General features: G+C 45.9%; 1 protein-coding gene across 1 annotated transcript; it reads right to left on the bottom strand.

Annotated features, from left to right (window-relative positions):
* Positions 1-2,053: 2,053 nt before the first annotated feature.
* Positions 2,054-4,431, bottom strand: RNF26 (ring finger protein 26). The gene has a single exon (XM_060251088.1). It carries the CDS (start codon positions 4,357-4,359, stop codon positions 2,893-2,895), a length of 1,467 nt encoding a protein of 488 aa, XP_060107071.1. The 5' UTR covers positions 4,360-4,431; the 3' UTR covers positions 2,054-2,892.
* Between the last annotated feature and the right edge of the window lie 12,449 nt (positions 4,432-16,880).

Below are 16,880 nucleotides of genomic sequence, written 5' to 3'. Positions count from 1 at the left end.
GTTTGTTTTAAGCAAGCTTAAAGGTGTCTTTTTACATGAAAGGTTTTAAAAGCTTCCCCTTCTTTGGCTCGCTCAATCCGCTCTGCCAGCCCCGATTCATCTCATTCCACCACATGGGAAGATCAGAACATTTCAGCAACTTTTGAATGTGCTATTTCTCCTCCCCCCCCCGGCATACACACACTTAAATTGGCTCATTCCGCAGTTAGCTCACCTGCTGCGCAGTCTTTCCTTCCAACCTTTCGCAGTTAAGGTAGCCAAGACTTGCTTAAATCAGTTCTTCCGGCTATCCCGATCTTTGGCAGAGCGAGGGATGCTTCAGATCGCCTAGAGAGGCACCTCAGCTCGCCTTCAAGCCAAAGAGTTCAGAAAACTCTCCCTACAATTCAGCACTGCGGTGACGAGTTAATGCCCCATTTTAAAATCTAAAAGAAAGCTAAGACCAAATGGAGAAGAATCTCCAAGTTTTAAAAAAATTAAAGTAACAGATGGGGGTTTGTTTACATATTCCCCAGACTGGAAGTGGAGATGAGAAATTAAACTGGAATGTGACAAAGGAACAGTACTGGAGGAGGCTTTTTTTGGGGGGGGGGGTGCTATTAAAAATTATACATATTTGGTCTTGTAGGATTGCCCAAGAGACTTCAGAAAGGCCATCTTGTAGCCTTGGGCAACAGCGATGCAAAAACAGATAAAATTTGGTTTATTACTTTTTTCCAGCAGCTCCTTGCGCTAATGCATTTTGAACATATCTCTCCCCAATAGGGAACCATTTCTTCCCTACTTTCAGCTGGCGCAAATGAGAACCCTTAAAACTTTGCTTTTAAAAGTCTTCACGACAGATTTCTCGGGGAGCGAGCTAAACTTACGTAAGTGCTCTTGTTTTTCCAGACTGGAAAATCTGCTTTGAGCTTCCACTCTTTTTGTCTCAATGCACCAAGCAGAGTTTAGGCCCCAAAGCAGAGTTTAGGCCCCAAAGAAATTTTGTTACAGGAGAGCTGCATGTTAAACAAGGCCCCAAAGGTGATTGCATCACCAAAGCGTGGCATGTAAGGTCTCAGTGGCCAGACACGTAAGTGGGCCGGCCTTCCAATGGCTCGCTGGGTGTCCCCTGCACAGAGCCGTTAAGGCTGGGAACAGAGTTTGCTCACCCAAAAGGAAAACCAACAGGGCTTCTTTCCCAAGCACCCAAGCTGAAGAGCGGGACGCCAGTCGTGTGCTCAAGCATGCTGTGAAGGGCGTTGAAACTCAGAGGACCCCGGGATACGTCACAGAAAAAAATACCTGCCAAACAGACGGAGCAGCACAAATCTCTCCTGCTAAGGGCAAGGCTCACTTTACAATCCAAACAATCAATAATGTAGCAACTAAACATGAAGAAAAAAAATTCCTCGCCAGGATGTTGTGCCTCTCATATTTCACTTCCCAATTTTTATTTTTTGTTTGAAAAAAGCAAATTGGCTGCTCTTGGCCGCTGGGGGGGTGGTGGTGGTGGAAGAGGTTTAACCATTACCTGTCTGGCTCACCTTTCCAACTCATACACGGGCTACGGGTTAACAGCAGAAACCCACTGGGCTCCACAGGGTTTTTGGATTCACTCTCGCTTCCTGATTTCTGAAAATGGGTGATTTCTGAGCTGTTCTGGAAAGCAGGAAGCCCAAAGGTTTCCCAGGTGCCCCGAATCAGAACACAACAAACCACTCTGACCGGTGTCCTTCCATTCCTCCCTCCACGACAGTCCGTTTACCTTAAGCAATGAAGTGCACTTGCTCCTAGGAGACTGCATAGTTTAGCCTTGAGATCTTAAGCTATAGGATCTAGAGCCTGCATTTGCTAACAAGGTCACCAGCCTGTTTTCTGACTCTTCAGATGAAGAGTCAGAACCCCCTCCTTTTTTTTTTTTTTTTGCTGGCTGTCTTCACAAACACCGACGACCAAACAATTCACTCTCCGGTGTTTGAGAGGACAGTTTCGTTTGTCAGCAAACAAAATACAATTGCAGTAATCCCACCCCCTTCAACTTAACCATAAAAAAGAAAAGCATACAATTCAGTTGTGCAACAACACTGGAATGTCATAGTTTTGCATAGTGACCTGTGGAAGTTACATGCCAGTGGATGCAACAGGAGCCTGACCTAAGTCCCCATTACATGAGTCAGGGAGTTGCGTGTTTATTCCACAGTTGCACTTTGGTGACCGGTTTTGCCTTCCTTGCGGATCTCGAAGCTGCCCCAAACAAATGGACACGACAACTCTGAAAAAGCTATTCAGCTGAACAGCTTAAAAACTGCGTATCTGAAGATGCACACTGGCCCCAGCCAGCTACCTTTCTTGAAACGAGGCGTTCTACAGTGCATGGTCACCTTCAGCATGGCCAAAAGAACATCTTCCCCTGTGGAAGAATTATCCTGACATATTTTTTTTTTGCAAGTCTGGTGGAGACAACTTTGCTCTAGTTAGGAGAGCCCAAAATACCTACACTGTCGGCAGCTGATCTGTAACAGCTTGTTGCTTACTAGGTGAATCTACACAAGTGCTTTTTGTCAGTTCTCTGGGGGGGCCTTTTAAGCCTAAATGTTCAGCTTGATGGCTCCAAACTCGCCACACCTCACAACGGTGGCGATTTGGATGATTACTGGAACCAGCTAGTGTGCTTCCTGACGGCAGCAACAAGCAAAGGAAAACGAGAACATGGAGAAAACGGTTGGAGCATTCTCCATGTCCCAATGATTATACAGGCTCTTTGGGAATAAAAACGCTGCCGCTCAGGATCAGCAGGGAGCTGTTCTCCACCAGCCAGTGTAGAAAGCAGCGAGTACAAAGGTGAGACGCACAACTCCGTGCGCCTGAAAAGTCTGGCGGAATGTAGATAATAGTCATCCCCAGCGGCGCTCACAGGTAGACATTGAGCGTCTGCAGGATCATCTGCCGGCAGAGCGGGCAATTGCGCTGGTATGAGGCCTGCTGCAGCAAGATTTCAGTACATTCCTCACAGAGGCAAAGGTGGCGGCAGGGAAGCAGCAAGACCGTCTTTGTTTGGTCCTGGCAAATAACGCACTTCTTCCGTTCTTCTTGCTCTTTCAGAAGAAGCCACGGGTCGCTGTCCTCTTCTAGAGCATTCAGCTGCTCTTTTGTCGTAGGTCTGGCGTGTGAAGTGCTTGGACCTCTGCTCTGAGGCTGGGGCTGCTGCCTAGCCGGCACAGTCTGTTGTGCACCTGATCCCGGAGCAATGTCTCTTCCATGCTGGTTTCTGCTGCTTCCGGCTGCTAACTGTTGCGCTTGGCGCGCAGGAACTGTTGCCTGCTGAGTGGCTGCAGATAACCATTGACGTCTTGGATAAGGTACCCCAAGAGAAGGCAGTCTTAGAATATAGGCCAAGAATGGTAGCCATTCTTGCTGCTGATCCTCACGATGGTGTGCTCCCCTGCCCCCTCTGTTCCAGTTGACCATCTGGAGACCCCGATCTGCCAACCTGCGCCAAGCCTGCGAGCTCAAGATCATGTCCAGTGACATGAGTACAACTTGGTAGAGGCGGCACAAGTCCCTGCGCACTCGGTGGTAAGAAGGCATAGCGTTCAAGTAGCCGGTCACCTGGCCCAACAGTGTCCACGTCAGCTGAGGATTGAGGGTGAAGGTGCAGGCAGCGACCAGCCCCGACAGCAACACCAAGCCATAAAGGTTGAGGAAGAAGACATTAATCAACAGTTTGCTCATGGAGGTGAGAAGTTCAAATGCCAGCTGGCAAGGAGACCACAGGAGGATGGACATAGCGATGGCACTGCTGGACAAACGTGCAAGAAAGGCAGCAAAGATGTCTGTGACACTCAGAAAGGGGCTGACAATCGTCTCCCACAGGATCAGCCCCAGGGAGAAAAGGTTCTGGGTCCCAATGAGGCAGATGTTGATGAGGCTGTTGATAAAGTAAGCCACAAGGCTCATGACGATGGCACACACTTCGCACACCTGCCTCAGAATCGACTGACCAGATCCAACCAGGTTCCATAGACCTCGGTGCATCATTTCTTTGCTTCTTAGCATCAGGTGGGTGAACAGGTGCCCCACCACTTTCAAACTTTCCATGCTGGAGCACAAACCACGCAGCAAGTTGAAGATGCCATGGATAGAGCCCAGAGTCAGGTAATACAACGCCTCGGCAACACACAGCAAGAACAACACAATCCCATTCCAGCAGTGGATCAGGCAGCCCACCAAGGCATTGGGCAAGTTGTAAACAAAGGCGATAAGCCAGAGTAGGACAGACACCAACGTGGAAACCAGGAAGAAGTTGATGTCCAGCAAGATGACCAGCAGGTCCAAAATCATCCCCATGCCATTGATAATCAGGAACACAAGATCCATGGTTGGACTCCAGGCAGAGAGCTGGCAAAGTTGAAAGCAACTGTGTTGAAGGAGAATAGACAGAAATGCTTCCTGAAGGACTGCAGGGAGGGAAAACCTGTATATTCTAGATAATTCTATTAAATTATGGAATGCTTCTTCCGCTATGCATACAAAGACTGATTGATGGCTATATTTCTTTGTACTTCAGGTGTGCTCCCTTTTCACATTACTAAAACCTAAAGTGGAAGATGCTGGTATTTTCCAGAACCCCAGATTATCTGTCTCTAAAATCCAACAAAAGGCTGTACACTAGCTTCCTAAAAAAAGCTAAGTCCCATTAGAAGAGCCCACTAGAAGAGCTAGGCTCTTGGTCCCACTAGAAGAGCTAGGCTGGTCACTAAATGACATAAAGTTAATGGAAAGGAGCTTCCCTTCCCCCAACTATTCTGGTTTGTAGAACAACCCAAATAAGATGATGAGTCTGTTTCTGATTAAGATAAGGAGGAGCACTGAAAGGGTGATGGATAGAGAGGTTTGAATGGGGAGCTATCTGGGCAAGGGAAGACAGAAAACCTCAGTGAGGTAAAGGGGATCTTGATAGTGGTCTTTAACAGAAATTGGGGGAAAGCAATCCTGAAATGTGTAGGAAATTGCAGGGAGCAATCATGGAATATGTAGGAAATTGGGGGGAAGCAATCATGGAATGTGCAGGGAATAGGGGGGAGCAGCAATCATGGAATGTGCAGGAAATTGGGGGACGCAATAATGGAATGTGCAGGAAATTGGGGGGAGCAATCATGGAAGGTGCAGGGAACTGGGAGCAGAGCAGCAATCATGGAATATGCAGGAAATTGGGGGTAAATCATGGAAATCCATGATTGCTGCAATCATGGAAGGTGCAGGGAATTGGGAGCAGAGCAGCAATCATGGAAATATGCAGGAAATTGGGGGGAAATCATGGAAGGTGCAGGGAACTGGGAGCAGAGCAGCAATCATGAAAGGTGCAGGAAATTGGGGGGATCATGGAATGTGCAGGAAAATGGGGGGAGCAATCATGAAATGTGCAGGAAATTGGGGGGAGCAATCATGGAATATGCAGGAAATTGAGGGGAAATCATGGAAGGTGGGAGGAAACTGGGAGCAGAGCGGCAATCATGGAAGGTGCAGGAAATTGGGGGGATCATGGAATGTGCAGGAACTTGGGGGGAGCAATCATGGAATATGCAGGAAATTGGGGGGAGCAATCATGAAATGTGCAGGAAATAGGGGGGAGCAATCATGAAATGTGCAGGAAATTGGGAGCAGCAATCATGGAATGTGCAGGAAATTGGGGGGAGCAATCATGGAATGTGCAGGAAATTGGGAGCAGCAATCATGGAATGTGCAGGAAATTGGGGGGGAATCATGGAAGGTGCAGGGAACTGGGAGCAGAGCAGCAATCATGGAATGTGCAGGAAATTGGGGGGAACAATCATGGAACGTGCAGGAAATTGGGGGGAACAATCATGGAATGTGCAGGGAGAGGAACAATCCTGTAACGTGCAGAAAATTGGCCAAGGCTAAAGCCAAGGTAGACAGAGTCCCTAGGAGATGACCCCCCACTCCCAATAACTAACATGTAGGCCACGAGTGGGGGAGGGGTGGGAGGTCCCACTGGAGTCCCCTCCCCCTTAGCGCGGGGTCTCCTTGAGGGGCTTTCTGAAGTCACCTTAGAGGGATGAAGAACAGGCTATTGGGGGGTCACCTCGCCCCCCCTTTTCCCCCGCGGGGGGAGGGGGCTTCCTCCGCTTCTCGCCCGGCAGGTGGTCGCCCCGACCTCTCTTCCTAAGGAGGGAAATGGAAAGCGGAACCCTCCGATCAGCCTCGCCCTCACGATCTCCCCCGCGGCTCCATCAGGAATTCTTTCCTTCTGTCATGGGCGCCGCCATCTTGGTGGGCGGAGCCAGGCGCCTTAGCCAATCCGCTCGGGAAGAGTCGCGCGAGGCTTAACGGCCGAGCCTGCTTCTCTCCCTCCCCGGTCTCGACCCGATTGGGCAGTTTTGAAAGACGCTCGTGACGTTTAACGCCGCTCAGTGCAGTGGGGCGGGACGTAGAAGGCAAGAACGCCCCGCCTACTAGTCAGAGCGGAGTGAGGGGGGGGGTGCGCGCGTGTTCAGCAGTTACGCATGCGTAGTAGGCTTTCTGCTGTGTGCTTTAGAAATTCGTTGGGGAGGCTGATTTTTCACCCTGAGGGGATTCATTTCCCGCCTTCAGCCCGCCCCGTCGTGTGAACAGAGAGAGCCTTGATTTTAATTTAAGACACATTTAGCAACATTTAGCATCTCACTAGAGGAGGAAAAGAGAAGGGCAGACATTCTTAGTAGTGTTTGTAGTCTGAGGAGAATTCCCCTCCTTCAAATTTTAGGGGAATTTCCCCCCTTCTGGTAGGCATGAGGGGAACTTTCTCTCCCCTCAGAAGAAGAAGAATTGCAGATTTATACCCCGCCCTTCTCTCTGACTCAGAGACTCAAAGCAGCTTACAGTCTCTTTTATCTCCTCCCCCCACAACAGACACCCTGTGAGGCCGGTGGGGCTGAGAGAGCTCTGACAGCAGCTGCCCTTTCAAGAACAACTCTGCTAGAGCTAGGGTTGCCAATCCCCAGGTGGGGGCAGGGGATCCCCCAGTTTGGAGGCCCTCCCCCCCCCCCGCTTCAGAAAGCGGGGGGAAGGGAGGGAAATGTCTTCTGGGAACTATTATTCCCTATGGAGATTTATTCCCATAGAAAATCATGGATAATTGATCCGCGGGTATCTGGGGCTCTGGGGGGGGGCTGTTTTTTGGGGCAGAGGCACCAAATTTTCAGTATAGCATCTAGTGCCTCTCCCCAAAATACCCCCCAAGTTTCAAAAAGATTGGACCAGGGGGTCCAATTCTATGAGCCCCCAAAAAAGGTGCCCCTATCCTTCATTATTTCCTATGGAAGGAAGGAATTGAAAAGGTGTGCCGTCCCTTTAAATGTGATGGCCAGAACTCCCTTTGGGGTTCAATTATGCTTGTCACAGCTTTGAGCTTGGCTCCACCCTCAGTCTCCTGACTCCACCCCCAAAGTCCCCAGATATTTCTTGAATTGGACTTGGCAACCCTAGCTAGAGCTGACCCAAGGCCATTCCAGCAGGTGCAAGTGGAGGAGTGGGGAATCAAACCCAGTTCTCCCAGATAAGAGTCCGTACATTTAACCACTACACCAAACTGGCTCAGTGGTGAAAAAGTTTAGGGGGAAAAGTGAAGATTTTTTTTAAAAAAATGTTGAACATTTTCCCACAGAAAACGATGCACCAAATTATATAAGCTTCTCTGGAAAATGAGATGAAGTACGGTGCACTTTGTTCTCAAATAAATTTATTAGTCCTTAAGATGCTTCGGGGCTGTTCTGTTTACAGAAATATGGAAATGCATCTATCAAAAATAGAAAATTCCAAGGAGAACTTAGTAATTGCTTGGCCGGGAAGCAGTAGCTTAAAAAAAAAATTCAATGGAGTTTCTTTCAGAACTTTTAGTTTCATTGGATTCAGAACAGACATAGAAGGGTATAATAATAATATTTATACAGTATGCATACAGAAATGCAGAAGATAATAATAGCATCTCTCCAAAACCACAAATGGGAAGCCTTGCATTTTTGAGCAACTATTTACATATTACATAAAATTTATTTATTTATTACTTTACATTTATATCCCGCCCTCTCTGCAAGCGGACTCAGGGCGGCTTACAACATCATAAAAACAATCAATTCAGTAAAACATATAAAACCATAATTTACTTATCAATTTAAAAACTATTTGCGCTGTCTCAGTCCAGTCTGGCGGTATTGGCTTCTGACTATGATCGCCAGCTTCTGTAGGATGTCCGGTGGCAGCCCATTTTCAATCAACCAGAAAAGCCTGTTTAAATAGTTCGGTCTTACAGGCCCTGCGGAACGCCGACAAATCCCGCAGGGCCCTTATAGCTTCTGGGAGGGTGTTCCAAAGTTCTGGTGCTGCCACCAAGAAAGCCCTGGATCTTGTTGTGCATAGCTTGGCTTCTTTTGGGCCAGGGGCAGACAGCAGATTTTTTGTCTGAAAGAACAGAACCAAGAGTCCAGTGGCACCTTTAAGACCAACGAAGTTTTATTCAAGGTGTGAACTTTTGTGTGCAAAAAATAAAACTTAGTATGCAAGAATAAAACTGTTGGTCTTAAAGGTGCAACTGGACTCCTAATGTTGTTCTATTGCTTCAGACCAACATGGCTGCACACCTTGACATAAAATAATGTTTGCGCTCTTTTCCTCCAAACTCTTGAACACCATCAATATATTTGTATAGGTCTGGTGCCTTTTGGTTGCTCTGTCTCCATTCCCTCTACCAGAGAGTCCAAAATGCAATGCAGTCTTCCTCTTGGACAAGTTCAAGGCTAAAGCAGAACAACAAAGTTTACTTTAAGAGCATTTCCGTTTTTTATTGTACGGGAAAGTAATTTACCATAAACACTCTGCTGGATCAAGAGCTACCTAGCATAGCAGCCAAAGACAACAGTCCCCTGCTGCCAGTAACAGGTTTTCAAGAGATATGCTGCTTCTGTAACGTAAAAGCTCTGTCACCATTTGGGTTGAAATTTCCCAAAAGGAAATTTAACTATGGGAGTTTGTTATCGTCAACCAAATCAAAAGATAGAGGACGATTATAATATGATGGAAGGATTAAAGATAGTGGCTAAACGTAAAAACTGTGTCATAATAGGTGATTTTAACTACCCGCAGATTGATTGGGTCAATATGTGTTCAGGTCAAGAGAAAGAGATTGAGTTTCTAGATGCTCTCAATGACTGTGCTATGGAGCAGAAGGTCTCAGAACCTACCAGCGGCGGGGCGATCCTGGATTTGGTCCTAAGTAATGCCCAAGACTTGGTGAGAGATGTAAAAGTGATCACACCGCTTGGGAGCAGTGACCATAACATTATTGATTTCACCATATGTATAAATATGGAGTTGCCCCAAAAGACCAGCACAACCACGTTTAACTTTAAAAGGGGTAAATTCTCTGAGATGAGGAGGCATGTGAAGAGGAAATTGAAAGGAAAGGTAAATACAGTCAAAACCCTTTGGGAAGCTTGGAGGCTATTTAAAACTACAATCCTAAAAGCTCAAATAAAATATATACCACAAGTTAGGAAAGGCACAAACAGGTACAAGAAAAGGCCTGCATAGTTAACAAACAAAGTAATGGAAGCTGTAAAAGGTAAGAAGGACTCCTTTAAGCGGTGGAAACTAGTCCAAGTGAGATTAATAAAAGGGAACACAGGCTGTGGCAAATCAAATGCAAGACTGTGATCAGGCAGGCAAAAAGGGACTATGAGGAGCATATTGCAAAAAACCTAAAGACCAACAATAAACATTTCTTCAAATATATTAGAAGCAGGAAACGAGCCAGGGAGGCAGTGGGGCCCTTGTATGACCAAGGGGTAAAAGGATTTCTGAAGGAGGATAGGGAAATAGCTGAGAAGCTGAATGCATTTTTTGCCTCTGCACTGTGGAAGACAAGAAGTGTTTGCCCGCTCCAGAACCACTAATTTTGGAAGGGGTGTTGAAAAACTTGAGTCAGATTGAGGTAACAAGAGAGGCGGTTCTACAACTGATTGACAAATTAAAAATAAGTCACCAGGTCCGGAGGCAGATTTATTGGCCACTATGTGACACAGAGTGTTGGACTGGATGGGCCATTGGCCTGATCCAACATGGCTTCTCTTATGTTCTTATCATGATCAACAGTCAGTGACAGAGGTATCTTCCATGAACGCTTGTAGCCATCGCTATATCTTGGGCAAACATATCTAGCATGCATAGCTACCTAAGTGATTTCACTATTGATTTGAGGACTGACACACAGGTGAAGAAGGAAATCGGAGTTATGGCTCTGCAGAAAGGATGCCTCTGATTTTAATTCCTGTTGTGAATTCCTAAGAACATGTTCCTGGGAATGAGTCCCAATGGAATTTCAGAGCAGGGCTTTTTTTTGTAGAAAAAGCCCAGCAGGATCTCATTTGCATATTAGGCCACACCCCTGACATCACCATTTCACGCAGGGCTTTTTTGCAGGAAAACCTCGTAGGAGCTAATTTGCATATTAGGCCACACACCCCTGATGCCAACCTTTCCAGAACAGCATTTCTGCTAAAAAAAAAAAAAAAAAAAGCCCTGCTGAGCAGGACTGGATCTACATAGACTTGTTCTGTGTTTTCATTTCTCAGGGAGGGAGTATCTACCAGCTCCTCTCATTTAGCTTTAAAATTAAGAATTTATCACTTTGACTCTGATGCCCTACCTTTTCAGTTTTTGCCTACTATCGCCCATGCTGGAGCATGCTGCATTTCCAGGAAGTCTGTTTAAGCATAATAAACTAGAAGTGATTATCGGTTTAAAACTCCGATCCCGTGACTTTTCAAGTAATCAGATATTTGGGGTTAATGACCCCTAAATTTGGTTTTGTCTCTTGCAGGTCTGCTGGTTTGTATGAAGAACCGAGGGAGATACTGTCATGCTAATATGGAGTAGCTGCTCTCACTTCCCTCTGCAGTAAGTGGTTATTGGTAGTAGTGCAGGAGTTATGCCAACTCTTGGGAATCGTTTTTAGGTGTAAATGCCTGCTCTGTCTTTTGTGGCCCTTCGTTTTGTGCAGTGCAGCTATATAAATGGAAAACTTTTTGGTTAAACTTATTAGCAACTTTTCATTAAAATTAGTTCTCAAGGCAATTCACAATTGGAAAAAGTCATATCGCAACGTTATAAAATACAATATTAACTATCTGGAAAATGCAACAAAGGGAGCACTGTAACTGATCATTTGAAAGCCAGGATGGACTCATAAGAATACAGGAATTTTTTTGCCCAGCAGCAAAAAGAAAACGAGGAAACAGCTTGACAGACTATTTGCAATAAACCCAAACAGACTGGTAGCAAGAGTTATTTTTAAAAATCATCAATAAGGTTTACTTTGTTTTAAAAGCATGTTATATAGATTATAAGAACACATTTGACAGGTTTTCAAAAAACACCATGGCCATTATTTACTGTAACATTTAGCTTCACGAGAGGGTTACTTTCTTCAGAAGATTATTTGTAGAAAGCATAAAACAAAATGTCTTGACTGCAAGGCCTGTTATGGAAAGTCCCTCTTTCTTTTTGTTGCTAGGCTTTATGATGTGTGATGATTCACTGGTCCAACGTCCTGAAATTCCTTCTGCTCCTGTGGCGTGTTCAGAGGGCTCCCTTCCCCCTTTTAAAGGAAAACAGCACACACTTATGTCAATGTTGCTGTGTTCCTTGGTAGGGCAGAGTCTCCCAAGCCTGTGTTTAATACAGATTGTTTCCAGAAAATAACCTTTCCCCAGAAGTGTTGTTGCAGGGAAATACCCAAAATTCTGTGCAATGTTGTGCCCCATTTGTGGCTTCTAGTACTTTTGGCTTAGTTGTGGAACCAAAGTGCCCAGTGAGAATATTTTAGCTGTCTTGAAGAGGTAGTAGAGTAGTCGAGTGGTTAATCCTGCCAGTGTCAAGGTAACAGACAAAAGCTCTTACCATGACTGCAATTTATCTCTTCAGCTGAGTTCCTAGCGGCATCCTTCATTTGTTCTAAAAGCCTTTTCCTTTCTACGTTTCTTCAAACTCAGCTCTTCCCATTGGATTTCTTGGGGTGCTACACTTTATAAGCTCTTTGTAGCACACTCATGGTTTGAGCCAGGCACATTCCTTACAGTCTGGATGTGTATGATTTGGGGCAAAGTTTGGTTCTTATTCTTAATTTTCCTTGTGGCACCATGCTTGAAAGCAGATAAGAGTTAAAATCAGGCTTTGGCCAGGAAAATAGTTTAGGTTTCTTGGTAGGGCAGAGTCTCCCAAGTCTGGGGATCTCAGCTTTGTGGTGGCCCCAGGCCTATTGGGGGTGGAGTAGGTTTCCCAATACCCAGGTCCCAGAGGGGGATCCCCCGGTTTTACAGGCTTCCCCCCTCCCCCAGCCAGCTGGCCGGCGGGGGAAGCCCCGCCCCCACAACCATCATGCACCTCCATGAACGATTCCCATAGGGAATGATGGGAAATTGATCCGCGGGTATCAGGGGCTCTGGGGGGGGGCTGTTTTTTGAGATAGAGGCACCAAATTTTCAGTATAGCATCTAGTGCCTCTCCCCAAAATACCTCCCAAGTTTCAAAAAGATTGGACCAGGGGGTCCAATTCTATGAACCCCAAAAGAAGGTCCCCCTATCCTTCATTATTTCCTATGGAAGGAAGGCATTGAAAAAGATGTGCAGTCCCTTTAAATGTGATGGCCAGAACTCCCTTGAAGTTCAATTATGCTTGTCACACCCTTGCTTTTGGCTCCGCCCCCAATGTCTCCTGGCTCCACCCCCAAAGACTCCTGGCTCCACCCCCAAAGTCCCCAGATATTTCTCGAATTGGACTTGGCAACCCTAGGGTGGAGGGGAGCAGGATTCTTTTACGTACCATTAATATTTGTGATCGGGTTGGCAGATAAGGAACCGGGAGCCCACTGCAGCCTTGTCCTTTCCCCCTTGCTCAGAGCTGTGTTTTTTCCATGACGAGAAGCTGTTTGTGCTCTGTTTGTGCAGGTGCCCTTTCTCCAGAATCTGGGAGAGGCAAAGCTTAATTGATTTAACAGAAATTTAAATCCTGTTTAAAGCCAGGTGCCAGATGCATATTAGCATGCTGCCCTATTCTTCTTCATTTTGCTGCAGGAAACAAACTTGCGCTGAAGATTAATACCGATGAGTTCGCTGGTCAAAAACAGTCTGAAAAACCTGGCCAAGATCCAAAAGCACTTTTGCAGGGTGCAGTTTGCTATTTCTTTGTTGTTTTTAGTGCTAAATCAGAACATAAAGGAGCACTTCTTGTATCAACCTATCCCATCATTTTGACTGCAAAAAAGCTGGCCGTGCAAACTGCACAGATTATGCCAATATTGGGCCTGGGATAAAAAGAGAGAAAAAGGTTTCAATGGCAGCTGACAGAAAGGCAGGGCGGGGGTGCGGGAAAGGACGCATGCCTTATTGGTGCCTCGATCATTGATCAAATTTACCTCTGAGGTCTCACTGCAGTCCTCAGAAATGTTTGTCCGTTGACTAAAGAAACCAAGGGTAGAGAGTATCATGAGGTTTCAGGTATCCGCCGTGAGTCTTTTTGAGAATGCGGTAAAATAAATAAATAAAAATACAGGGAACCCCAGTCTGGAACGGGATACAACAGGCAAAGATAATAGAGGCTGATTAGCAAGAGTTAAGTTACAAAACATAAGACATACATGGACAGATAATAGAGCAGGGAGGGTGTTGGGTTTACAGATCTTTTTAAAGAAACTTGCTTAGCACCTGCTCACAGTTCAACACAGCTAGGCTGCAGGCAGTATGTTCTCATCACAAGCGGTGTGTTTTATGGACTGCTTCCAGTTTCTTCTCCTGCCATATGAAACATCTGCCCACCCACACTCCCTCGATCTAAGGAAGGCCCTTGCTTGTTTGGATTCTGGCGATTTATTTATTGATTTCTTTATTGCTTCCCTTCCCAAGCTTCCAAAAGAACTCCAGTGCCATCCCAAGTGTACCAGAGGCTTATTCCAGAGAACAAAAGTTTACATTCCTTTCCCTGATTCTTGACAAGAGTACCCAGAGCCTGGCATTCCTTTCTCCACCCAGCTGAAAGCAAGAGTTTGTAAAGCAAACTGTAGGGTTGGCACTTCAGGGTCTCTTGGGGGGCAGGATGCATTCCAAACTGATCAAGATTGTGAGTCAATAATGACTAACTCCTTGTACTTGAAGCAAGACCCTGAACCCAAGGCTTTTTAAGGAAAAGGACTGGAAAAGAATGACCCACCACGGGAGGTAGGGTTGCCAATCCCCAGGTAGGGGCAGGGGATCCCCCAGTTTGGAGGTCCTCCTCCCGCTTCGGGGTCATCAGAAAGCAAGGGGGGAGGGAAATGTCTGCTGGGCACTCCATTGTTCCCTATGGAGATGGATATTTTTTGTAGCTTTGTTTTATTGGTATATTATTGAGTACTTACTGTATTTTAATTGCTTTATTACGACTGTGATCCTCCCTGAGCCTGTATGGGAAAGGGCGGAATATAAATCGAGCAAATAAATAAATTCCCATAGGGTATAATGGAAAATTGATCCATGGGGCTCTGGGGGGCAGGCTGTTTTTTGAGGTAGAGGCACCAAAGTTTCAGCATAGCATCCAGTGCCTCTCCTCAAAACACACTCCACAAACACCCTGTGTGAAACAATGGTGATGTCAAGGGGTGTGGTCTAATATGCAAATGAGTTCCTTCTGGGCATTTTCTACCAAAAAAGCCCTGTCCGGAATAATTCAGCTGGTGCAGCCATAAAGACCTGTTCTACAGTCTACTGAAAACCCTTGTTTACAGCATCTTGCTCATGGGATATAACAATTCTTGCAAAATCTTGAACACCTCTGAAGCTGGGCTTTTGATGGAAGACTCTTAACTACAAGTTTATATGCTAAAATACGTTTCTTGAAATGGCATAAGGAGCGTGCTGTCCCTTCTCGTTTGGGGAAGGAGGTTGTTTTTGTTTTCTCCTCTCAGCAATAAAATAATAGATAGCTATAAGAACTGGCTCTGCTGGGATCCAGTAAAGCCATTATATAGTTTCTGAAGGTTTCACCTGCTTAGATAGTGCTCTCTTTTTTCTCACTCCTTCTCTTTGATCTGGTTTCTTCAAGCCATGGGAATGAATAAATTATACTAGCCAAGCCTTCTATCATCTACATCTTGATTTCATTATCCTCTGGAAGAGCTTTAGCTTGCGTCCCCCTCCTTTTATATAGAGAGGCTTGCTGTATTGAAACACCCTGTTCCTCAACAATTACATCCCACACAGTACCTCCATCCACAGTACCACCTGTCAGCTGGCAACTGGCATTCATGCTGCTTTATGCGAGAGCAACAAGAAAGGAAAACGTTACCCAGAACAGTTGCAACAATATCCTCCATTTTCCTTGCTCTGTGCATTGAGCATGTTTAGTGACTGCATATAAAGCCTGACAATAAAAAGTGGCTCGCAGCTCTACGACTGCACTTTTAAGTCTCTTTTTTAAATTGATGTGTGGCTACAGCATATAACTGACTGCAATAGTGACAAATGCTATAGGCTGTACTGACTATTCCTTCCCCGCCATGTTCTGCTGCTGGGGAACGAGGTGCTTGCAGTCTGAGATGGACTTCCTGCACTTTATTTATTTAAGTACTTTTAACCGCATTTTTCAGCCATCTGGAAACCAAAACCAGTTTCAAAATACAGTTTAAATAAACACACGAAACCAAACAAATCAGCAAGAAGACTCCAAATCTTGGGCAGATCCTGGATCCAGTAGACCCACTCACTTCAAGGCCTCGAGCTCCAATGAATGGGCTAAGAGCCCTTCAGCTTGATCCAAAGGCTCATACCTAAATACCTGCAAACAGATAAATAGGCAGTATATATTTCCCCCAGCAACAGCACTAGGAGGAGGCGGTAGGAGTATTTGTTTATTTAGACATTTTTAGTACACTTTTTTCACCAGTGGGGACCCAAATAGCTTACTACACTGTTTTCTCTTCCTCTGATATCTCCTCACACCAACCATGCTGTAAGGTAGGTTAAGCGGACAGTGTGTGATTGGCCCAAGGTCACCCAGTGATACTCCAGGTCCCCACCTCAGTGGGTCTCCAGACTACAGGGATCAGTTTCCCTGAAGAAAATGGCTGCTTTGGGGAGTGGACTCCATGCATTATACCGTACTGAGGTCCCTTCCCTCCCCAAACTCCCAGGCTCCACCCAGAAATTCCCCAGCTCTTGAGGTAGCAACCCTACCCAGCAAGCTTCCATTGTAAAGTAGGGACTCAAACCTGAGGAACAAGCAGGGAAATAAGCACTTACGCTGGTTCTTTCCCTTCCCCTTCACTGTCTCTGCCTTCTTTTTCTGTTGGGAACACAAGCATCTGGAAGCTGCATGCCTTAAAATGGAAGCAGTCAGTCCCAGAAAACTGGCTATGAGCAACGTTCCCTTTAAGCTGCAGAGTCTTGTGAGCAAAAATTCTACTTTGTGAGCTACTGGCATGAAAGTTGTGAGCTACTGCATCAATGAGTGTGCTCTGGAGTCATCCTTCCTGAGCAAGGACGAAAAATGTGTGAGCTGGAGGCTAAAAATGTGTGAGCTAGCTCACGCTAACTCAGCTTAGAGGGAACACTGGCTATGAGGTGCCTCATTCCTCAGCACCGGGGACGTGGGTGCCAGCAACAGAGAAGCCTGCTGGTGGTTGTAACACCAGTCCAGTGATGGGGATTCTGATATACTACAATCACACAAAACTGAAAAGGTGCTCACAAGCTGTGAGGCTCTTTTTAACCTATGGATTCACTTAGCCATAGAATCAAGGGGAGAGGAGAAATGATAGCCTGGGGTGCTTGAACCAAAAATATATATTCATTTCTCCATGCCAAGACTGAATAAG

This window comes from Heteronotia binoei, chromosome 12 (assembly GCF_032191835.1).
Source record: "Heteronotia binoei isolate CCM8104 ecotype False Entrance Well chromosome 12, APGP_CSIRO_Hbin_v1, whole genome shotgun sequence".
NCBI lineage: Eukaryota > Metazoa > Chordata > Lepidosauria > Squamata > Gekkonidae > Heteronotia > Heteronotia binoei.
This window is presented reverse-complemented; position numbering and strand designations above follow the sequence as displayed.

Coding starts and splice junctions, on each gene's coding strand:
- RNF26 (XM_060251088.1), bottom strand. CDS start 4,359: ATGGATCTTGTGTTCCTGATTATCAATGGCATGGGGATGATTTTGGAC.